This window comes from Lonchura striata, chromosome 4A, assembly GCF_050655825.1.
Source record: "Lonchura striata isolate lonStrDom1 chromosome 4A, ASM5065582v1, whole genome shotgun sequence".
Classification (NCBI taxonomy): domain Eukaryota; kingdom Metazoa; phylum Chordata; class Aves; order Passeriformes; family Estrildidae; genus Lonchura; species Lonchura striata.
The window spans coordinates 7,189,106-7,213,556 of NC_140742.1; the positions used below are offsets into that span (position 1 = coordinate 7,189,106).

Genomic DNA, 24,451 nt, shown 5'->3' on the forward strand with positions numbered 1-24,451 from the left:
CCGATTTCCATTATAAAGATATTCTCAATCAGGCAGAAACTAATCTAATGTTGTAAGTCTTTCTGTAATTCAATTGTTCTAACCACAGTACATGTAAAAACAAGATGTCTTCCAGCAAAGTCTCAAAAAAGCCCTGCAGATATGTATATCTTTATAGAAAAGAATGATTTACATTTTCAATAAGCCTTATTTGTCTTTGGGAAAAAATGTAATTCTTTTATTGAGCAAAAATCTAATGGGAGCCTTTTTGCCTTGTTTGCCATGTTTTGGGTATATTATCTCTGACCCTTAACTGGATTAAGTTAGGCCTGACTGTCAGGGAGAAAAAATTGCTATGGGTCTGGTAGCTTCAAAACAAAGAAAAAAAATCAACAGATGAAGTTTAAAAAAAAAGAAAGGAAAAAAGAACACAGGGCCCTCCCAAGCCTTTTGTTGGCCTTGAATGAATTAATTTTACCAGCAGCTAATCTCTGCTGCATGGAGATATTTTTACCATTTTCCCTTAATGATAATTATTATGTTTCTCTTTTAGACTTTCACTGGAGAGGTCCATGGCATGGCCACGGGGAAAGCCTCATGCCCCTCTTACCAGGAGCTGCATCTCGAGTGATGTTCTCAGCTTTGCTGGAAAACAAATGCCTGTAATTTTTTCTGCTGAAGATATTCAGCAACTTAAGTGCTGAAATGATTTTGGGAGTTTTGGTGGCTCCAGCCTTCTTGTTGTCTCAGCAGAGACTGCTGTTTGGAAAGAAAAAGGTGGATGGAGGGAGAAAATAGTTGCTGCTGGGGGGATTATTCCTATCTGAAGGTTAAAAAAAGTAGGGTGATGGTAAAGGGGTGGAGAGTGCCAAACTCTTTGGGGTAGGAAGGGCTTCCATTCACCATAGGAAGGGAGAAGGGCATTTTATAGCAAAAAGTACTTAGAGGTGTAAAAAACCTTTGGGATGGTTTCAATACAAGCATTTATTGAAATATAAACCTGAAAAGCTGTGTGTACCTGTGAGCATGGTCTGTGCAGGCTGCAAAACAAGCATTGCCTTTTACCTGCTTGTTTTGATATCACCAGTTACAGCAGATTTAGTGGTAAGCCCCATGTGCTCTATTTTAAATAAATATTACACTTGCTATTGGATTGCTGAAAGAGAGAGAACTAATTAAGGAGATGGGATATCATCTGTAAATTTTTCTTCCCTGAGATTTTATGAGCAGTAATTTGAAAAGAGCCATATTAAAGTCATTCAGGAACAAGTTAATGCTGCGTTTCTGAGAATATTGCCCTTCTACTCAAAGATTATATTAAAGAATAAACAGTGTACAGTAGCTAATTGCTAGCTGACACATTATAATGGCTTTATACTTCCAAAATTGAATTGGTCTGGTTTGGGGAAAAAAAAAAAGGGGAAAAGTAATGCAGTAACTTTTTAATTATTTAACAAAGTATTTTTCAAAGAATAATTGAATCTGGGTTCATGGCTGCAGGGAGGAAGAGAGGCTGGTGGGTATTGACCACATTTGCAACCCAGCTGACATGGCTGCTGTTAAATACCCTGTTACAGGCTCTGACTCTGGCTTGTGTTCCAGACTGATGGCAGGTATCTGTTTTTCCTCTCTAAATTAGGCTGCTAGGAATTTATTTCTCTGGGATTGTTCCTTTCTGTAGTGCCGTAGGCACAAACACGGTGCAACATTAAAACCCACAGAAATCTGCCAAGGAAACCGATTAACCCATGGAAGGAAAATAACAAGCACGTGGTGGTTGCCTGGAGCTGTCGTGCTGCCTGGCTTTGCCCAGTGAGGGTTTTTTTAAGATCTTGGTAAAAACTAGTGATCCCTCAAGCCAATTCCTTGTTTCCCAGTCTGTTGTGATGGGGTAGATTTAATTGCCTGTAATAGGAGAGTCTTCTAGAGACCCATAGTAGCAATTATGTGTTAGAGCATGCACAGAATGCCGTTGTATAATTAAACTGTATTTAGCATCCTTAGCCAAAGTGGGCTCTGCTACCTTGAGTACTATTTTTCTGTCAGGTTGGATGAATCAGTGCTAATGTTGAAATCAGCTGTTTGAATTTGGAGCATCTTCAGCTTCCTCGGGGAATCAGTCCCAGAGGCAGAGCAGCAGCCAGGAGTCCCCACCTCTGCTGTGCTGCCTCATCAGTCATGAAGCACGGTGGGAGCATGGGGCTCCACCAGGAGATGGACTCTGGCTGCTGCCACATTCTGCCCCTGAGCCTGGCTTTAGTCAGTCTAACATGTTCTGGTTTTCTCTGGACTTTGCTCCATCTTCCCTTTTGCTCTGCTGTAACCTTCCAGGCAAGGCTGACTTCTCCTTCCAAGAATAAAGTCTTAGTTTGGTTGTCTAAGAAATATCAGATTGTGTAGATTGAAGTTAAAACCATAATGGTGCATTAGTATGCTACAGGGCCCTGTTCCAGGAAATGTCTCCACATAGGAAAACTGCTTAAGTGTGTGCCAAAAATTAAGCAAATGCTTTTTTCTTGATTCTCCCAGTTGCTTGACTGGGTTGGGTCTGAGCCCTGGCTGGGGCTACAGCTGCCTGCCCTGCGGTTTGCTGCTGAGGTCCAACCATCCAAACTGAAATACTAAATTCTGTGTTAAATATGGAATTAACAAAATGCTGGAGAGAAGGGCTGACTTGAGAAGTTGTGCCTTAATTATATGTCATGGATTGTAAAGACAGAAGGAACAACTGTGATCATTTAATCTGACTTCCTCTCTACCTATAAATAACAATAAACAGGCTTTTGCTGAAACACAAAGCTGCTTTCTTTGGTGGATTAAACACTCCATGCTGGGGACGCCAGAGAGAAGAAACATCTTGTTTGCATTATTTTATGTAGGTTTGAAAGGGCTTGACTCAAGCTGAGGTCGTGGCTCCTTGGAGAGAAAGGGCATCCTGTGCTGGGAGAAGCTGGGTCAGTGCAAGGGTTGGGACGTGGTGGGACACTGTGGAGGTGCCCTGTGTGCTGCAGCACTTGTGTGGTGCATTGGCCATCACATCCTCCTGGGGACAGGCTGGTGTGTCCTACCAGGAGCAGTGATTGGAGCTGCTGGGGCTGTCTCTTTCCAACGTAAGGCATGTGAACCCTGACACAGCACAGGGGTGTGCAGGTGGGAATCGTGCAGCTTCAGCAATTGCCACCAAGGATTGAAATGCATAAAAAGTTCCTTGTGCTCCCCACTGCTCTGCTGAGCTGGTGCACCCTCACCCTTATGCAGTCCCTGGGGTAGAGGGATGGTATAACCACGCTGTGTGTCAGACCTGCCAGCTGCTGTGTCACCTCTGTCACATCGACACGTGGCTGTGTGTGGAGCACATCCTGCTCCTTGTCCTGAGAGCCAGTCACACCAGTCCTCTCTGGGCTCTGTGTTTCTGCCGTGACAATGACCCTCTGCAAAGTATTTTGTGAAGCTCTACATGAAGGATGGCAGTCGGGATTTAGAACTAGTTGATCTTTAAGGTACCTTCCAACCCAAACCATTCTAGGAAAAATGCAGCTATATTTACTTTGAAAAATGCCTCCTCAATGCCTCTGTAGTTCTGTAGCAGTTTGAAGGAGCTGGTCTCCAAACCAGGTGGTGATGGCCTTCAGCACAACCTGGTCTGGTGGCTGCAGGGGTCCCTGAGCATTTGTAGCCCATGTTTGCAGCATGTGTTGGGCGTCACCGTGGGCACTGGTGTGACAGGCACTCTGTTATTTTAAGCATTAGTGTTTGTGTGCATTTTACACATTATAACGTTGCATTATTTAAGGGTGATGCATTATTAAACATTCTCCTCGTCACAGAGAGTAGGTCACTTCCTCTGATTCCTCTCTCTGCATGAGTGAGTTAGGATGTTGTCTCTTATGTAATCCTTGCAGTCTGAATAATGGAGATCGTAATACTATAGAGCTGATTAATAACATTTAGTACTCCATTAATGAGGAATTTTGTTGGAGTGTTCACTGAAGACATCTGTGTTACCATACTCAGTTTGTTCTTTCTGCTCGAGTGCCTGGAACCAGAAGAACAATCATTACTTAGTTAATAATGATGTGCTTCCTAAGATAAAGGCTTGTAAATTCATTTTTATGCCCATAATCACGTTTTTCTGCTGTGAGAAGAGTGGGGGAGCTGGGAATTGTCTCCTTCCCATCTTCCTGACAAAATGTATCTAATGATTAGAAGCATATAATAAGAGTGTTTGTCCTAGCCAAATGTTTCTCCACTCCTGTTAATCAGCGTTCGTTTGAGAGCGCGCCGTTTGTGGAAGGCGATGCAATCACTGGGGCAGTGTGGCAGATTTAAATCAGTAATAAAAGCCCTGGGGAAATTAACAAGACAAAACATTAACCACAGACTAAACATTAACATATATTAGCATTTTTATTACACCTGTAGAAATGGTAAATGTGCTTGGTTACTACTATTAAAAAGTTTATGTTCTATCCCACATCATCGCAATGTATATTTTTGGTTTAAGCCCTTTAGAATTTAATTAAGCGGAATTCTGTAGCAGCACTTTGAGTAATAGACTTCAGGTTCACTTTTATGGTGACTTTGAAGATAAACGGGGCACAAATGCAATCTTTATAATGCTAATAAGACTTGTGATGTGTAGTGGAGCAGGTTGTTAAAAAGAACTGGGGAAGAAGCACCAATTCAAGCTGCTGCCTTACTGAGGCTTTCAGCCTCACTGGCCAGACTGGGTTCCATCACTGAAGGATGCTCGGGGTTTAGTGGGCATCAGTTGGTTCCTCCTCCACATGTCTGTGGTCTCTTGATGTTCTGTGCATACTGTAGCAAATCACCCTTTCAGAAGCTGTGTTCAAATCAATTATATTAGTTAATCTCTTTTCAGTTTAATGTGTGGCTTCTCCCAAAGGAAACTTACAAATAAGTATAAAATTACTTATGTGAGCTCCAGAGAGCAAATGAGATTGTAGGAGGAAATCTTCAAAAACGAAGCCATGTCCTTGAGGGAAAAAAAAATACTGTGTCTTCCTGGAGAATGAATCTATAAGCAGAAGAATTCATAGAAAAGACAAATGGAAACTCCATGTAAAGTTTAAGCAAAGGTCAAATACAGCAAACTCTCCTTTAGAGCAGAGTGGAGCTCCTGGGCTGAATGAGAAGTGGCAGCAGCAGGTATCTAGCAGTGTCTAATGCAATCCCTTCTTGTCCAAGGAGAAGCTGATTAGGTACTTTTTTTGTCTTTTTTTTCTTTCTTTTATATCATCCAAAAAATTACCTTTAAAGTGTTCTTACTCTTAAAAGCAAAGCTCAGATTGGCACTGAGGATCCCATTGTGCTGCTTTCCAATCCTTTCACCCCTGGATTTCCTTGCTGATGTGCAAGATAAGATATTTTTGCCTCATGTGGCCACTCTCCCTTGTGCCTTGGCAGCAGAGCAGGTTCAGCAGGAGCCTCAGTTGTGGCAGGCACATTCTTCTCTCTCAGGATTTTTAATAGAGGAGCACAGAGAGAAGAAAGAGAAAACAATTTCTCTTTCTGCTCCTTGTTTTTCCCATGTGGAATGTATTCAGAGAATTGTTTACCTAGGGTGATTGCTTGATTGGATTCTGGTGAGGATTGTTTGAGCTTGATGGCCAATCCAATCACCTGTAGCTGGACTCTGGAGAGAGGTCACGAGTTGTTAGGGAGTTAGATATGGTAGTTAGAAAAGTAGGTAGGTAGTTTTAGTATCTCCTTTAAATAGTATATTAATGTATTATAGTGCAGTTATAATAAAGAAATCATTCAGCCTTCTGAACTGGAGTTCATCAGCATTTCTTCTCACCAGGTTCACCTGCATTTCCAATACTCAGTGGTGTCAGGAATGCCATCCTGCCATAGCCAGGCTGGAGGTGCCCCCCAGCACAGGGGCTGTGATGCTTTACCCAGAACCTGTCCTGTGGTCACTATTTCTTTGATAACTAACCCCACTCATCCCAGTTTCCGTGGGCTGGCAGGTACCCACGTGGATCACGCTGTGCTTTACACCCATGCATCAGCTCAGCTGGAAGCAGCCGTGGTGAATCTGGTCCCTGCAGTCCTCAGGCACCTCTTATCTTAAATTAATGTGGAAGCATTAAAGTGAGCTGATAGTGTACTCCATTAGCCTTGTGGCTGTGCTCCTCTCAAGTCAGTGTTCCCTCTAAAGCTGAGCCTTTACAGGCGTGCAGCCCCCTCAGGTGCTGGGAGCCAGCTGTTTCCACATCTGCCCAGCCGGGTGCAGCCCCTCAGGTGGCTGAAGAAGGAGCTGGAGCAGGGGGTGCTGGTCCCTTCAGAAGGCAAAGTGTTCCCCTTGTGGCCTGGGTCACACTCGCAAGGAGGAGGCTAATTAAATTGGGTAATTAGTGAGTGTGTTAATGAGCTGGGGCAGGTTAATTTTGCTTGGGCTGTTACAGTGTTGGGGGCTTTGGGGGTTTGTAAAAGCTCAGGGCTTTGGGAAGGTTTTCTTGCCTGGTGTCCCCTTGCAGCAATTTTTCAGTGGCCTGGCAGATTGTTTTAAAAGCAAAGTCCAACTCCTGTTACCTAAAAAACACTCTGTCATTTGATTTACTTAGTCCTTTTTTTTTGTGGCTTAATGTGTCAAACGTCAGCCCATTCTGAATTAAGGCACAGCTCTTGCACTGACTATACTTAAGATAAGGGCTGGTGTATATTTATGATCCTCCTGGTAGAGTGGGGAGCCTGAAGAGTGAGAAGAGCCGGTGGTTCTGTTCTGTCAATATGCTTTGAATTTCACGTTCATATCTGTGTGTTGGGAGGAAATCACATATTAAACACTGTTGCTTGATACAAATTTGGCAATTGGATTAGAGATGCTCCCTTCCTTTTGATCTCCTTCTTGCAGACATACCACAGTGCTGGGGAGTTGATTGTCCTTGCTCCTGCCAGAGCAAGCAATACCTGGAGAGCTGAATCATCAGACTTGCTTCTCCTCAAGGTCTGAGCTTGTATCAGTCCCTCTCTGACTGCAATACAGTGGCATTTTTCTTTCCTTTTTGGAGCCTGCTTTAGAATGGCAATGGTTAGGAAGAGACTGGTAAACTTTGTTTGTGTGTTCCTGAGCCTGCAGTGTGGACTCAAAAAGAGGGAAAGACTGAAACAGGATTTCTGAGCTGTTGTCCTAGGACAGCTTGTGGCCCAGCAGACTTTGGCAGATGGTTTGTGAAATCCTTCCCTCCCCCAAAAAGCATACACGATGCTGCCCCTGCAAATGAGCAGGCAATCTGTTACTTCTACTTCCGCTCACTTTATTTTAAAGTTCAAATCTCAGCCACGTTTTTGTTTGACTAAAGGGTGACAGCTATTTCACTGTGACTTCACAAGATGGGCTCCAGGGTTGGGCTTTTTTCCTGAAAAGGTTAATTAGTGCTGGAATAAATGAGTAAAAACTTGGTGGACCATTTGAACAGTGCATCCTTCTATCTGTAAAGTTTTCATCTGCTGTCCCATGTCACAGCTAACACAATCCTGTTGGTGGTTTCATCCCACACAGGAGGGATGGCTGGACTTGGTGATCAGTGATTTGACTTGATGATCAGCCACTGAACTCGATGATTGTAGAGGTCTTTTCCAGGCTCATTCATTTGATGAATCCTGGTACCTTGGTACCCAGATGCTGTGTGGGGCTGTGAAGATGCAGCTGAGCCACAGCTCCTGAGCAGGACTTGGGAGCAGAGAGGCTGAGCTCCTTCCAGTGCTGGGTGGGAGGTGAAGCATCCCCACTTTGCTGGGTCCCTTTGCTGTTTGAAGCAGCTCTCGGGTGCTGCCATTGTTGACGCTGTCACTCTGACCCTCCCATTCAGTGCCTCTCTGCATCCTTGGGAGAAAGCCTTGATCCTGGACTTGCTCTTCTCTCAGGGTTTGGTAGGTTTTCCAGCTGAAAACTGGGCTTTGGAAAGAGATTGGGAGGATTTTCACAGAGCTAGGGATAATCAAAGGAGTCATCACAAACAGCAGCTTAAAATATCCGACCTCTTCCCACTTCTCCACTTTTCGTGTCCACTGAGGGTGTGGGTGCAGTGATGCTGCTGTGTGGCACAGTTTCCTCTAGACCCACTGTCCTGGAGCTTTTGTGTATCTTGAGTTTCCCTGGAGGAGGTTTCATGGCAGGTCTCATCTCTGACTTGGGCAGAGGAAAAGCCCACAGAGACCCCCTGAGCATCCTGACACAGTCCCTTTGCAGGGACAGTGGCACCAGCCAGTATAGAGAGGGCGTGGGACATCCAGACTCATTCCACAGTGGGGGGTTCTCAGATCCTAAATGCCCTTCTTCAGGCCTCCTGCTGTCCTGTGATTTCCTCCTATTCCTGTCAGCTTGCATCAGGGGACTACCTGTAAACGTTATGAGAAGGAGGAGTGCTAACAGAAAGCCCAAAAGGCAAAGAAAATAGCCCAAAATGTGATCCATTTTCTGAATCCTTTCCTCCCTCTGTTTTTGAAGCCTGCCAAGTGATTTAGAGAGGGCAGTAGGGCTGATACATTCTTATGCAAAACTTGGTTTTGGCAAGGCAGAGAGGAAGCTCAGCCAAGGGAGGACAGAAGAGGAAAAACCAGGTAAGATGCTGCAGAAACTGCTCCCCTGGCAGCTGCAGGAGGAACTGCTTTGGCAGAGGAAACTGCAGGTGCAGAAGGACTGGTGGCAGCATCTCTTCCCACCCTGATGTGAACAGAAACTGCAGTGCCCAGCTCCCAGGAGGTTTCTGTTTTACTCTTTGTTGTATGGCAGTCTGAGCAAACAAACTCTTCTGCTCTTGATAATGAAAGAGGTGACATTACTAATTTATTTTCCCACCCAAATGTAGGATGTAATAGAACAGAATTAATCTCTTCTCTTTACACATCAGATGCTTGTAGCTTTGGGTGGCAGGTATGCTTTTAACCTCTGGTGTGCAGCTTACTGGGATTGCCTTGATTTGATGTGGTGTAGAGATAAATTAGGTGCTGCAAGGAATGGGCATTTTTTTATGGGTGAGAGGTTGGTCCCAAGCCTGAATGTGGGTGGTGTGAAGAGGCTCAGAGAAAGTGAGGATGGTGTTAACTGTGGTGCCTTCGTGGTCCCAGCAATCAGCAAAGCTCCTTTCACCAGCCAGCATGGATGAGTCCTGCAGGAGCAGCACAGGGTGGATCAAAAGGAGACTTTGACAGTGGCAGCGGTGACATAGGGGACAGATATGCCTTGTTAGTGTCCCAGAGAAGGAAATGGTGGCAAACCCACCCACAGCAGGGACTGCAGCAGTGGCCACTGCTGGATGAGTCTCAGGACAGTGGCCATGCGAGGGAGCTTGAATGAGGCGCTTTGGATTCCTTCCCTTGCTGCTGCAGGCAGTTCCCAAATCATCTGTATGCTAATGAGCTAATTTGTGCCATTAGCAGAGCCCTGTTAATCAGGGCCTCCCACAATATGACTAGGCTGTGGCCCCAGTGCTTGCTGTATTTTAGGCCCTGGGTTTTTTAATTAGTAGTGATGTGTATGATGCTCATCCCTGGGTATCTGCAGTGCAGTCTGTGCAGATGCTGAGCTACCTCAAGATACAGAACCAGGGTCTTGGGATTTTCCTTCGGAGGTGAGGTGTTTCCTAAAAGTTTGACTAGAGAGCTAGAGTGCAGAATCTTGAGATGCTGTGGTGTTCAGGAAGGAAGGAGCAGGGAACATCACAGGCCCCCTCTTGCCAGTTTAAATTTAAGGAAGATTTGACATAGGAAGATTTGCCTGTCACAGCTGCAGCTCAGGGGTTTTGATAGCCACAGTGGCTCTTCAATGCCCTGACATTTTGCCTGAAGCTTCCTGCATTCCTTCCCAGGGGGTGGGTATTCGTACAGAAGCCAGGTTGTAACCTTTAGGACAGAGTTTTGCTTTCAGGTGCTTGCTGAGCTATGAGCAGGATGGGGATGACAGGATGATAGCAGCTCATGTGCAGGTGCCAGTGTGCATCTCAGCTGTTTCCCTGCAGTCCCAGCACTTCCTCACACTGCCGTGTTTGTGTTTTCCAGATCAGCCGCTTATGTGGCCACGCTCAGCAGAGGCAGATTCGATCAGCTAATTATCCAGAAGACCTTTTCATTGACAAGAAAGTCCTGAAAGTGACTCACGTTGAGCAAGAAGAAACTTTGTCAAGCAGGAGGAGGTGAGAATGCTCAGGCTGAGTGTGGTGCCTGCTGGATGGGCTGCAGGAGCAGCCACCATATGGAATGGCCCTGTGGAAGCAGATGGAAAAGCTCCTTATTTCCCTTACCCATAAATCTGGCTCTGAGCATCAGAGCTGCTCTTTGGTGGGCTCTGAAGTGCAATGAGGCGTCCACATGGGTTTTCTCACCTAATGCACCCAGGTTAATATGCCAAATGCCTTGTCTGGGTTTTTTGGTCACTGCTGTAGTGTCTGAAATACTCACAGGTGTAGTTATAGATAGAAATGGTCACTCCAGATTGAACTGTCACGTGTTACGCTGTGTGTAGGTAAGGAGAATGTCTTTCATGTTTTTTGTGTAGTGTTTTATGGTAGTTCAGAGATGTTAACAGCCTTTTACTGAATATTTTCAAAGGAAGCAGATGCCTCCACTGCTGGCACCGCACCCTGTGCTTCCTTCCCCATGTAAGTAGAAGCTGTAATTAAGTGGGCTCACTCTGATGTGTCGAGCAGCATCTCCCCTCTGGATCTGAGAACACACCCAGGAATACACAGTGCCTTTACTTCTGTCTTGAAAAAAAAGAAAAATCCCCGTGGAAGAGAAACAAGCAAGCTTGGCAATTTTTGAAACTGGTGCTAGACTGAGTTGGGTGGATTTCTCTCTGAAGAGTAACAGGGCCACATTCTTGATATGGTTCCCATGAGATACAGCACCAGGGCTTGCATTCCTCTGTTGTCTCAACACGTCGGAGGTTACACAGCCCAGACTCTGACAGAGATGTCCTTTGAAGACTCTGAAGACTAATGAAATCTGCTGAGATGAATTACATGGGTTCATACCTGCAGATATGGCAGAGTTCCTCCCTGCCCTGCAGGGAACTCTGCTCCCCAGGAAAGTTTCCTTCTGCTTGTTCTCCCCAGCTCTGCTGGGGCTTGTGGAAGAGGAGCAAGGCAGTGCCTAGAATGTGAGGAGCTGAGTGCCATGAGCAGTGAGGCTTCTGCTTTATGGGGTTTGCCATAACTGATGATCCAGGTCTCACCTCATTTTGACTTTCCAAGTGGTGTTGGTTGGACCTCCGCCCCACTGTTAGTGCAGGAGATGGATGTGGGAGGTGGTTCACGCAGGAGGCGACTGCCTGAAGCATCCCTGGGATTGATGCAGGGGCTGTGGGCTGAATTCCCACCCTTTGGAGGGGCTTTGACCCATCAGACAAACCCTTGTTGATTTGCAGGGGCGGTGCAGACGGGTCGGTGCGTGCGATGCCCGGGCGGGATGCGCTGGTGGGCACAGGCAGGACCCCCCTTGCTCCCCGGGCTGTCCCTGCGGGCTGTGCCGGCCCCAGCAGGGCAGGAACAGCGAAAACTCAGCGAAAAGGCAGCGCAGAGCACAGCCTTCCTTCTCTTTGTGTCGCCTGCCCCCAGCTGGCTGTCGCGGGTCTGGCTGGAGAGGGAAGCCCACGGGATCCCAGAGCAAGGAGGATGGAGGGAGCTGGACACCCCCCTGCACCCCAAAGTGCCTCAGGCTGCAGGGCAGCTCCCCACAGCGGGCAGGGCACGGACAGACCCCGGTACAGCACCCGGGGGGTGCCCCGAGAGTGCTTCAGGCGCTGATTCCTCATCATTCATCCCAGGGAGCAAGGAGGCTGAGCAATGCCCCCTTGCCAAAGGGGGAAATGTGCTGAAACCAAGCAAGACGACTGTGAGGCCAAGTGTCACTTCCTCCAGGCCCTGATATTCCTGTTGTCTTACTTTTGGTGCTATTTATTGAATTAAATCTGCTATTATTCTCTGGTGACAGCTGCTGAGTGTCCCTGAGGGATCAGACCTAGGCTGGGGGGATGTCACATCCCACTCCAGAGCCTCTGTCACCTCTCTGGAAACATCAGAGATCCCAGGGTCAGCCTGTATTCTGGCCCTCTGGACCACTGCTGCAGGTGGCCAGCTGGAGATCCTTGTTGCTGGGAAGGGAAGGCACAGGGTTGGGGTGCAGCCTGATTCACATCTCCTCTGTGTGGTGCAAGCTCTGCTCCTGCAGCTCCTCCTGCCTTCCTGCAACACAGCCATTTTGATGAGTGTAACCTGCCCCTTTGAATGCAGACTGTGACCCCATGGCCAAGCCAGTGCATCCCTTGAAATTGTGTCCTTTTGATGCTGCAGCATGAAACTCAGCCTTAGCCATGTGTACAGATCTGTGCTGAGAGTGTCAGCTCTGGTCCACCACCAAAAATGCCACCTGACCCTGCAGCAATGCTGGATGGCCACTGTCAGCCAGAAGAAACCCCTGGAGGGCCTCTGCTGCCTTCTGCAAGCAGAGGGGACACTAAAGACTGTGCCCTTGCTGCTCAGATGTACCCCATGGATGTGTGGCCTGAGCCAGTGGCACCTTTCCTTAGGTGCTCTGAAAGTGCAGAGACTGTGTCTGACTTTTGCCTGGTGCAAAGTTGGGCTGAGGTTCTGCTGCCTCCTCATCCCTCCGATCACCAGCAGTTTTCATCTGGGAAACATGGGTTCAGCCTTTGACTAAATAACATCAAGGTAAAACACAAAAAGCTGCTTTGGTTTGGAAATAAAACTGATGCTTTGTGGTTTGTTTGCACCTAGCTGCTTTAATGTTGTGTTTGTGTGGCTACCTTCACTGGTTAAAATGCACCAACCTCATCTTCTCTTCTTCTTTTGACTGAGCACCCTTTTCTCTCCTTTTCTTCCAGGGAACTGATTGCAAAGCTGAAGTCCCACAGCAGTTTTTACAGCAGCTTGCCAGAGTACATCTGCAACCACAGCTCTGCTGTTCACAATGACACCCTTTGCTGGAACGGACAGGAAGTCGTGGAGAGGTGAATCACATCTCCCTTGCCCTCCTTCTCCTCCATCCTGCTTAGCTTTTGTTAACCAGGCACAGGAGCAGTCTGACCAGGGCGTGCCTCACTCCTTAGGGTCCCGTGCAGAGCAGGTGTCCAGCTGTGCTGCAGCTCAGATGGATGTGTGAGGTCTGCACAGACACAAGTGGTTGTGTGCTGCCCTCCACTGAGTTTTCTGCATAGTGAAAACTCTGCATCCATGATGGGATTTGATCAGGGTGGGACAGAGCCAGGAGAGCAGCAGCAGTTGGACACAGCTCCCATGGGAGAGTGCACCACACTCCTCTGGAGCAGCAGCAAGGGTGTTGTCCTCATGCACTGGGGATGTCTTGGTGCCCTGGTGGCAGGACAGCCTGGTTGGCATCCCCTGCCCCACCCAGGGAGGGTCAAGGAACACTTCCTTGTTGAATTTCTCCTTGCTGTGGCTGTCAGCTGGAGGAGGTGAGAAGCACTGAACTCTGGTGGGTGCCACTGCTGCCCTCTGACCACCTTCCCCCACCGAGTCCTGGCCGTCCTCTCTGGATGGAGCCATTCCCACCAAGGTCCAGCCCGTGCTGTGGCTGCTTTGCCCTGCCCCACTCGCCATTTCAGAGGAGACACTGGTGGTTGTTAACAGAGGCAGGCACATGCAGGATTCACACCATAAAGAGGAAGGAAGTGTTAATAGAAATGGAGATTTTTCTTGCAAAAAATGCCCCTTGGGAACGTTAAATAATGTGGAAATAGAACTTGGAAATGTTTTTTGTAATTATACATAAATCTGCTCTAATCACCCTACTTTGCAAAGCATCCTTTGCTGTTAAGTAGTTTGCATAAGGGAAGAAATAGAAATAAAATCAGGAAGTGATGAAATGTTGAGATATTAATTATGACTTCTTGATCAGTAACTTCAAGTGGTAATTAGCCTGTACTTGCAATACTGACCTGAAACGCTGAATAGACCAAAATAGCATCAAACTCTATTAAAAAAAAAAAAAAAAGACTCAACATCTAAGATCACACGCTTAGTAAAATGTACACGTTGCCTAAGGAAAAATGTGTCCTCTATTGGTACTTATTTCTGAAAAATCTTGAGTTTCCATGCCTGAGACAATGAGTTGGAAAGAAAAAGATTATTTCAATATTATCTCACTGATTGTTAATTACAACTTCTAAAGCAGGGCTATAAACACTGCAGCTCTGGAGGGGGGGAGCTGGGGTGAGGTCTTGGCTTAGAACAATTCACTGAGGTCACAGCCAGTGCCTTGTTCTGGGTCCTGCTGATGTCACAGCTGAGTGAAGTGTGGCAGTGGGAGGGTGTTGAGTCCAGATCCTCCTGCAAATGTAAGTTCAGAGCTTTTTGTAGATCCAACATGACTTCAGGTGAGAGATGGCCTTCAGCTTTCTGCTGAGCATACCAGGGGACTGTTGTGGGCACAATGTGGCACCTCATGAGGTGCCATGGCATGCAGGGGGGCGTGGCAGGGAGGGGATAAAGTCTGTGTGCATGAAGAGGGTACCAAGATTTCAGCCCCTGGCTGTTGACTTAAGGAATAAATCCTCTACTGCACTTGAAGAGCCTGTGCCTTTCCACTTCTCTCCTTGCCCACTCTGATCTGTTGCACCACCTCTGCCAGCTCCTATGAAATATTAGTGACAGTTCCCTTACAAATATTAGAGATTTTTGCTGTGAGCAGGGAGACCTCAGCTAAATAAAGCTGAGCTAAGATAATGGTCAAGGGCACTCTTCTCCCAGGACCCACTTGCAGAATGTTTCAAATAGAAGCAAAGATGTAGTTAAAATGTAGTTAAAATGATCTCTACACTGGCTGCTTCATGTGCTTCCACTTTCCAGCTTGGCATCTCCTTCAGAGTGTCTGGGAGGATTCCTGAAAATCAGGAGCATGTAAGGTAACAGTGCTCGAGTGCCCCAAGCTGCCAGTTCCTTTATTTCAGTGTTTTCCCCAAGAGGGAGCCAAGCAGCTGTTCATGGTGTAGCAGCTCTTACCCGAGCTATTCTGAGAATGTGTGTTATGTACTGGAGAAATTCTGTTCTCCTGCTGGACTGGTGTGTGTCTGTTGGTGATCAGACTCCATCTTGCCACTTTTTGCAAGGAATTTGGTGTAGTTTGAATACTTAGTATTAATTTCAGAGTGCTGTCCTGGTGCTTGTCCCACATATGTGGTGGCTGCCAGGAAAATGGATGGAGGAGACATGGTGGGATGGTCCTGTGGCTGGAGTGGTGGCATGGAAGGGTACAGGCTCTTTGCAAGGACAAGCAGGGGAGGCAAGGATGGAGTGTCTATGTCAGTGACCAGCTGGAGTGCCTGGGGTTCCACCTTGGGGTGGATGAGAAGCTGACCAAGAGCTTTGGGGTCAAGATAAAGAGAGGGCAGAGAGGTGGTGTTATAGTCTAGCTCTGCTTCAGGCCTCCCAGCCTGGAATATTGGGTGGATGAGACCCTTTATAGACAGACAGGAGCAGACTCATGCTCACAAGCCCTGGCCCTCATGAGTCACTTTAACTGCTCTCTCTTGGAGGGACAACACAGCAGGGCACAAGCAATCCCTGGGTTCCTGGATAAACTAGAAAGCTCCTGCTGAATCTGCTGGTCAGATGAAGACCAGGGCAGGGTGGTGGTTGGCTGGATTCTATGCTTCCATGTGTTCCCATGTCTGGTGCTGCGTGGGCAGTGGATAAAGCTGTTTGACCCTTGTTGGGTCTGTAAGGTCAGTGTGAGCATCTGTATGAGCATGTCCAGGATTTGATTGTGTTCTTGTAGGGATTGTGGCTGTTTACCTCCTGCATTTCTAATGTAGTACCTGAGTGTTCATTAAGTTAGAATAGAGCCCTACTGATTTAACCATTTCCACACCTCCCTGTCATGACAAAATCTGTTAGTTATTCCAAGCCTTTTTCCTATAACATGTTAAATCCAGCCTGGAATAGAAACTTGCCAGTGCACCCAAGGACTTGTTAATACCAGCAGTGTGTGTCCTGTTATTTGATGCAAACAGTCTTTTCTGCACTCTGCAGTCCTCCTCCTGTGGTTTTTCTGGCTTGGTATTTACTCTGTCCTGTTGATCCCAGTGCTTTGTTACCCACAGGCAGTGGGAGAATGAAAGTGTCTCTCCTCCCCATGGACTGGATGTGCTCAATGTACTTCCACTGGGTCTCACTTCCCAGTTTGAGCCTTGAACCATTCTCTGTTTCCTCCTTGCCCTTAAGCCCCTCTCAGTTTGGGGCTCCAGTGTATTGCAGCAGGCTGGAATATTTTATCCTGTTTTTAATCCCTCAGGTTTTTCTTAACTGAATCTTACTTTGTGGTCATTTGCTTCTCCACATTGGACCATGTAATGGGAAGAATTCATCCTCCTTCCCAAGGTTTGATCTGTGATCAATAGTTTGATTGTCATCTCTATTGTGGATTTAGGGACATGGTGCCTCGAAATGACTGCTTGCAAACAGTGGTAACCACACAAGAAAGGTTGATTTTTCTGTAATGCAGAGCAGTGCCTTGTGTCTTTTGCTGTGCTTTTGTGTGGTTGAAGAACATAAGCTGAAGTGGGAAGAAAAAATAAAAGGCAACACATTCCTGCTTTTCACACTTTCCAGAGTGTGTAAAAACACACTGTGCTTTTATGGGATGCCACAAAGGTTTGTAGCAAAAGCCACAAGTGGCACTTTTCACCACTTGCAAAGAGCTTGTTGAGGGTCACAGTGCTTGGTGTTTGTGGTGGCTGGAGACCAGACCTGCTGGATCTTCCTCTCTCTGTGCATCCCTGTGCACCTCTGCAGCTTTCCTGGGCTCAGCTCCAGGCACTTCCCTGAGGCAGACATGGTGGGTGTGCAACAGCTTAAACCTGCCTGAGTGAGGGTTTGTGATGCCCTTCCTTTCTCTGTCTTCATCCCCAGCCTCTCACCAGACCTCCTGCTGGTGGTGTTAGGTGGTGAAATGTTGTCCTGCCTCTCTTATCCTTATCTCCATCCCAAGCAGAAAAAAAAAAAAAACAAAATGAAAAAACAAACAGAGGTTGATTCTTATCACCAAGTCCTGAATGAGTAATTAGCTCATTTAAAACCTTCAGCTTAAGTCAAGTAGGTGTTGAGATACCAAACTCACCTCAGTTTCTATGGGAGCTCAGCATTGGAATCTGAAAGGTGTTTCGAACTTTATATATAGTATCAGGGTTTTGCAGCATTTAATACTAAAAACCTATTAAATCTAGATTCTCAAAGTTTAGTAGTCTGCTTACATGAGTATATTCTTTTGAAGCTGTTCTGAATAGACTGACATCAACATCTGCCCACTGCAAAACTTGTAAGCACATTAAGCCTTACTGTTAGATACTGCCATTTCCAAATTTCTCAAGACAAACGTGCACATTAATCCAAATAACCAACATAACTCTTGTTTTCTTTGTACCAATTAAAAATGAATATATTTTTAGCACCTTGCCAGATTCTCTTCTTCAAGCTAGAAGTCTCATATTTCCCTGCTGTTGCCAGCGTACTGTGGTTTGTTTTAATCATACAAATCATAAACAATGAAAGCACAATTGGAAACAAGACAGAAAAATGAGATTCTGTAATTGGAACAAAGGAAATTCCATGCCAGCAATAACCCTTTAGTTCACGAAGGGTTTGGTTATTTCTGGCAGTGCTGCAAAATATCTGATCCAATGGAATCCCCAAAGAGGGGGCTGTATAGCTTTTCAAGCCCATAAAACACATCTTTGTAGCAAGTACAAGCTATAATGAAAGGATAGTAGGCAAATTTAGTGGGTTATTGAGTGGCCGTGATAGTTTCCAGAGTATTTCAGAAAATAAGATAATGAATCTTCCTCTATCCTGGTGTTTGGTCTCAGGTTTAGCCATTTTTTCCATAATCTATTTGTCTTGAACTGAAATTAGAATAGAGGGAGACTTCAGGCTATCAACTCCCTTTTTTTTGTTATGAATATTTCAGTTTTTGCCGTTCCTTCTGAAGTCCCATCTCCCTGAGCCAGGGGATTACCTGAGACCTTGGGTTTATGACCAAGCCATCATCTGCAGCACTGTCACTGGCTGCAGAGCTTTGTGTTGGGCACTTGGGAAGAAGCAGCACTTCTTTTGGCAGGGAACTGACACAGCAGGATCTGAGGGGGCTCTCAGAGGCTTCCAGGTGTTGATATTTGGAAATCCAGCAGAAAATGGTTCTTTTTTAGTTAGGTGAGAACACTCCCCACTGAGAGTGTTGGATCCTCCTGGATGCTTTTGAAGCAGCTTGTTTGGAGCTGCTGGTGGTGTAAATTGACTGCAGCATCACAGCTCTGCAGTGACTGCAAGGACTCTGCAAGCAAGCAAACAAAGCCAGGAAGGCACCCGAGAGCCACACACCCCACCTCTCCCCTGCTTCTTGCACTGCCATGAAACAGATGCCTTCATGTGGCCATGGGATAGTGGGGACACACAGCCCATATGGAAGAGAAGAGCTGGGGTGGACCTGCACCCCACACCAGCCCACGTCTGGGATGGGGTGTGACTGACCAGATGTCTCTGGACAATCTGTCTTTAGAGAGGAAACTGTCAGGGAAAGAACTGTCACCTCTTCTTGGAGGCTTGTGGGCACATCCAGGAGTCACACCCTGACTGCAGGGCAGGATGAGTGGGTTGGAAACAGCTTTTCAAGTCTCTTGGCCCCCACTGCTGATGTGACACTGAGATTGTCTCACTGAACCAGAAATTAGCATGGTCAGAGAGTGAAATGTTGGCTTCACCACTGCACCCACCTTTAGTGATCTGTGAAAACCAGCTGGAGCTAAGAGCTGGGTTCATGTTAGGAGGTGGGGGAGTGGCAAAACTTTTCTTCCCTTTCTCCCCTTTTAGGATTCTTTTGCCTCCTGTGTGGTAAGGACTCGATGTCACCAGTCCACATGATCAGTAGTAAGTCACATTTTGAAATGCAGAGCAGCTTTGGGGGTCTGGGGGAATGTTGGTCTCTCAAACTCAGTTATTAATTCCTGTGCAGTGAAACCTCTGTGTTGTGTCTGTGCTGTGCTTGTCCCCCACCCACTCTCTCTGACAGGTATAATTCAGTGGACACAGATAGTATAGAGAGAGCCTGTGAGGGATTCTGTGCTATTTAAACTGGAGATACATTTGAATAAATAATTTGCAACTGGAAGGCAGGCATAAATTAATTGTTATTTGAATGACATACTTACTTTCCTTTTTCTAAAAGGTGTAATTCTTTATGTTTGACTTTCAGGATTACTTTCTCTAAATTACACGTCAGGCATTGCAGTAACTCACCTCAAAGCCTAGCAGGGCTGAGTAGGATGAACACACATCTTACACTCATTGCCATGTGTTTAAATAACATTTGTCATCTTGTCTTCTTTGCTCTGAAATGAAAGTTTGGAATGAGCTGCATTTGGGCTGGAAAGACCAAACATTCACAGGAGACATTTGTGGATGGTGGAGAGGAAAGGAAAGGAAAATCCCTCAATTTGACAGCATACTTGGGCATTTAGGTCTGGTGGATGAGAAGAAGCAGGAAGGGTCTGCAGTTGTACTCTCCCCACAGAAAACTTCAGATTATTGGTGTTTTCATAAGGTGGTTGTCTTTAAAGTAATTTTTAATGAGGTCTGCTTATCAGCACGTTTAACAACGTGACATTTGTGTTTGGAAAATACCACATCCCCAGCAAGAGCCCACACCCAGGGAGCCCAGGCAAGGAGATGCTGCTGACTGACGTTGAGACACGTCAAAGAGAAAAGTATTTTGGGCTTTGCTTATGAAGTGTGAGCCAGCCCATGCTCATGTTGCAACACTGATACCCCTTTGGCCCAGAGACCCCCGGGGACCAGGCTGGGGGCCTTTATCCTCTGTGCATATTTGCTGTTCCATGCTGGTATCAATCACCGTGGCAGAGGCACGTGGTGGCTTTCATGAGGTGGCACAAGTGTCCTGCAGAAGGGGCTGTTTTATTGGCATAAGCTGAAAACAGCTCGAGATGGCTCAGAGATTTCTCTTTTTCTGCACTGTCTGGAGAACATGGGAAGAAAGGACTGCTTTGGCTTGTTTGCCTGTGAGCCCACCAACCCTTCATCTTGGGGGGATGCAGAGGAGCCTGTAAGGGTGCATCCTGGGACCCCCAGCTTGTTGGGGTCTGCAAAGGCATCTCTCTGCCATATTAAGGCCAGGCTGCTTGGCCCGGGCTGCAGGGAGGGGTGCCAGCTGCCTTTTCCAGCTTCTCTGGCATTTCAGGAATGCAGGTCGCTCACTGAAGCTGCATTTCAAAGCTTTTAACCCTTTGATTGCCTACATCCCACTGAATGTGGCCACTCCAGGTTGGTGTTGGGGCAGAGCCTGGCACAGCTGAGGGAATCTGGTGCCCTTGTTGTACCTGAGCACACCAGGAGGTCTCAGCTTGGAGGAAGTGTCCCCCAAAGCACCCAGGTCACACAGGACCATGTCTCTGCCTGGTGGGATGTAGTGGATCCCCATGCATCTCCTTTTTTGCAATTCATACTCAAAGATGTGCAGCTTTGGGCCCATTGCCTTGCTGCAAATGACTTGTGCAATGGTGCAGATGGTTCATTTTGGGTCAGGTATGTACCCTTGTATCTGGCCAGGTGGGAAGCACCAGGAGGTGAGACTCCATTTCTCCAACATCACTGTTTTAGGGAGAAATCACTCTGCTAATGCTTTCAGGTTTGCTTCCTTCTCTAGCAGACTTTTCCCCCTGAGAAGGCTGATCTGAGGTCCTCACAACCCCAGGAGAACCTTCTGGAGACCAGTTTCAGTCTCTGGACATGGAGTAATAGAATAGTATTGCTGTAGTGCTGTGTTCCTTCCTCCTGCACTACGTTGTGTAGGCTACAGAAATCCTCTCTGGCAGCTGCTGCGTGGATTTCAGAAGGGATTTCGCCCACTCAAACCCAAGCTATTGTGTTTGTTTGTATAAAACTGTTTAGGAGAGAGATTGTGTTAATTTAGGGATGCACCAAGTGGGCTTGGTTCTGCTCTTGCTAAAACCCGTGTGAATTTCCTAATTAAATCTCTGAAACCACAGGAGACCTTTCAGCAATGTACTTCTGAGTTCCACCAGTGTTTTAAATTAAATTTACAGTGACACCAAAGATAGGAATTTCTTTGTCATCTAAAAACTCGCGCGTGCTCTGGATGCCTGTGTCCAGTCTCCAGATGTGTTTGTCAGGTCGGCAGGGTGGCATTCAGTGGCTGTGTGACAGACAAGCAGCAGGATTAATGGTTCTCCATTCCAGCAGAGCCGGGCAGGTCCGTGCTGCGGCAGCAGCCGCTTCCCACGAGATGGTGCTCGGAGCATGCAGGGCTGTGCCAGGGCCATGGGCTGGCCCCAGCCTGGCCCCTTCTCCCATCACTCAGCTTTAGCCTGCACCCGGGTGGCTTTGCTGACCTGGGAGCGATTGTTTCTCAGGTACAGCCGCTTTTTGTGCTTCCCAGGATAAGGCAGCTGTTAAAAAAAAGGCGTTTTGCAAAATGCTGAGTCCTGACGGGAGGTCCCAGGGATGGGGTGTCGGGGTGCAGGGCTGGAGATGGGCTGGCTGGGCAGGCAGCTGCCCCCGTGGTCAGGATTTGGTGGGGCTTGGGAGAGCCAAAGCTGATGAATCTGTGATGCCTGTACCTGGAAAAGCTGCTTATGCCTGGAAAAGGAATTTACACAGGCGTGTGTTCCTGTGCTGTAGGAACAAACACCTCCATCTCCTGTCCTTTTTCCTGTGTCCTCTTCAGTGCAGCATCCTGCAGGGTTGCCAGCCATTAATGGAGATACATATAGGGAATGCCTGGTGTTGGAGACCCAGCTGGAGGTGCTGAGAGCTCCTGTACATGGAACTCCTGCTCTGAGATAGCCTTGGAGTGGAAATCTGCCTCAGTTCTGTAATTAAACTATGTGAGTATTTCAGGTTAGGGCAGATTGCTGCTGCACCAGTAGAGATCTGGGGTTGCCTTTGCATCCCCACATGTCTGAGTAGATCTCATCCTCTAGTTTAGAGTTTAATCCAAGCGCCTGAGTATCCCCAAGCCCCTCCATGTGCCCTGATAGCTCTTGTGGCCAAATGTTCACATGCCTCTTGCTTTCTACCCTAGCAAAGCATCCTCCCTGAGCTGGCCCCACCATCCCTCCTGTCTCCCTCCCCTTCTTTAAATGCCTGCTAAAGTCTCACTTTCTCCCCAAAATCCATGTGAAATGGGCTGACTGTGATTGCCTGAGCTTGCCTGGTAGCATCAGGATGGAAGATTAGCTGGGCAGGGGAGCAGGGAGCTGACAGACAGGGAGGCAGCCCCTAGGACTGGTGCTGGGAGCTGGGTAAAAACATGATGTGTGGGAGATGAATGCAGGAAGGAAAATTCATGGTGTTTACCTGTGGCACTGGAAAAACAGATGTACAGTAAAGCAGACGGCTGCTGTTGTTATCTTACTGATCTCACTTTTGGAGGCTGTACCAGGGTTTGGTAGTGCCTGTTCTGGCTGCCAGTTCTTGGAGATGAGGACTTGTTTTGTGCTTGCAGAGCACCACAGCCCATCACTGGGGCTGTGATGAGTGGCAGCAGCCCAGAGCTCCGTGTGTCCTGTGTCACTGCTGTGGCTGCCAGCAGGCTCTGACCCAAACCTGGGTTTGAGTTGGGTTCTTGTCTTGTGCTGGAGCATCATCATCTGTTACCCAGGTCCTGAGTATGGGGATGTGTTCCTCCAAAGGCAAGTGTGCAGCAGTTCTGTCCCTCTTCCCCTCCCTTTAATCACTCTGGTAAACTTTGTCATTCCATAAATCTTGCAGCAGGTGAATGTATATTTCTTTCCTGAGTGCTGATGAAAAAGCTGAGTGCAGCTTGGCCGCCCTCCTCTGCAGAGCTGCCCTGGCAGTTTAATCTAGTCTATGGGGGCTTTGCTGACTCTCATGGTACTTGTGTAAATCAGGATACCCTGTGGTGCAGAGCCCAGCACTGTACCAAAGTCAGGGTACATTCTGTCTGAGCAGTTACTTTGATCCCTAAGGCTGGATCTCATCAAAGACTGAAATCTGGATTGTTTGACAACACCTATTTTCCATTAGCAATGTTGACAGCATTAATTATATTATGATGCTTTAATTCTTTATTACTGAAATCACACATCAGTGATAGTCATTATTTTGCAAGGGGGTTGATGTTATGCTAATCAGCTTGCAGTTAACTGGGTCATCCCACTCATTTTTTTGGCTGTGGGCACAACACTACTGCTCTTGTACTGGAGTCTCTGTGGTCTGCCAAGATTTATTTTAAACAAACATGAGCAAGCCAGAATTTCTGAGCCAGCTTTTTTAGGACTCTTGGGTGCAAGTTATGTGAAAATATTTATCTCTATTGTATACTGTTTAACATCTTCCTTGGTTACTAATGGACTGGAAAGGACTTCATTGTCCTCAAGTGATACAACTACATTATCTTGCAAAGTCAGAGCAAAAATGTTTATGGGAATCTTCTGTCCTTTCTTTGGCATTATTAACTGGCTTGTGCTCTCTGTTTTGGAAAGGGCTGGTGCGTGTCTTGGGATTTCTTACATTTGTACTGAACTTTAAAGATCTCCTCTCTATAAGCCCATCACATCATTGTCTTCTCTGTTCTCATTCCTACAGGTACAGCCCCCAGATCACAAGGAATGGAGCAAAAGCCCAGGCTGGCAACCACGAGGTGAAGGTGAAAGGTCCGGAGCCAGTGATCAGCCAGATTATTGACAAGCTGAAACACATCAACCAGGTTTGTTGCAGCTGTGCCGGCAGGGATGGCTCCGGCGTGGGCGGTTTCCGAATCAGTTCGGCCTCCCCCGCACTCTCCCTGGGCTCAGACAGACATCCTGGCTGGCTGCATCTGCAGCAGCCCTGGCAGCCCTGTGTGCAGAGCTGGTGCCACCCTGCACAGCACCAGGCCCACAGGGCACACGTGGCTGGTCCTCTTGGACGCCTGCTGCTGTGGTTCTGCGTGCTGCAGCCTCCCAGGACTCAGCCTGTGCCTGGGTCATGTGTGGATGCATGGCTGCAGTACAAGAATGCTTCTGCTGGGCATCCACACCCTTAGCAGTGGAAGTCCAGGAAAGATGGAGCTGATGGGGTGCCCTTGAGCATGGTGTGCCGGCTGAGGGTCATGTGGCACGTACCTGATGTCCCCTCTGGTTGGAGGATCTCCTTTTGGCATTGCTCATGGCTGTCAATAAGGGTCACTTTTTCCTTTGCTGTAGCTCCTTGGGAATTCTCTCCCAGTCAGTAATGAGGCAAGTACTGTTGAATGGGGAAATGGCAGAGCTGGATGAGATCCTTTCTGCTGGGGAGGAAGCTTCCTTCCCACTGCCTCAGACCTGGCATCCTTCCTGGGACAGGCGGTATCTTGTCTCTACCCATTGTGCCACGCCAGGTTAGGCCTGTGAACAAGCCCTGCTGCTGCCAGGGGATGAGGTGGCAGCTCTGCAGAGCAT

The 24,451-nt window shown here is 47.2% G+C and overlaps 1 protein-coding gene across 1 annotated transcript in view; it reads left to right on the forward strand.

Annotated features, from left to right (window-relative positions):
- GPC3 (glypican 3) overlaps positions 1-24,451 on the forward strand; it is a 139,613-nt gene that overhangs the window by 73,800 nt on the left and 41,362 nt on the right. The window contains exons 4-6 of the mRNA XM_021548345.4: positions 10,006-10,139; positions 12,848-12,973; positions 23,619-23,739. Coding sequence (XP_021404020.3) covers positions 10,006-10,139; positions 12,848-12,973; positions 23,619-23,739 — 381 coding nt within the window. The remainder of the gene's footprint in view (positions 1-10,005; positions 10,140-12,847; positions 12,974-23,618; positions 23,740-24,451) is intronic.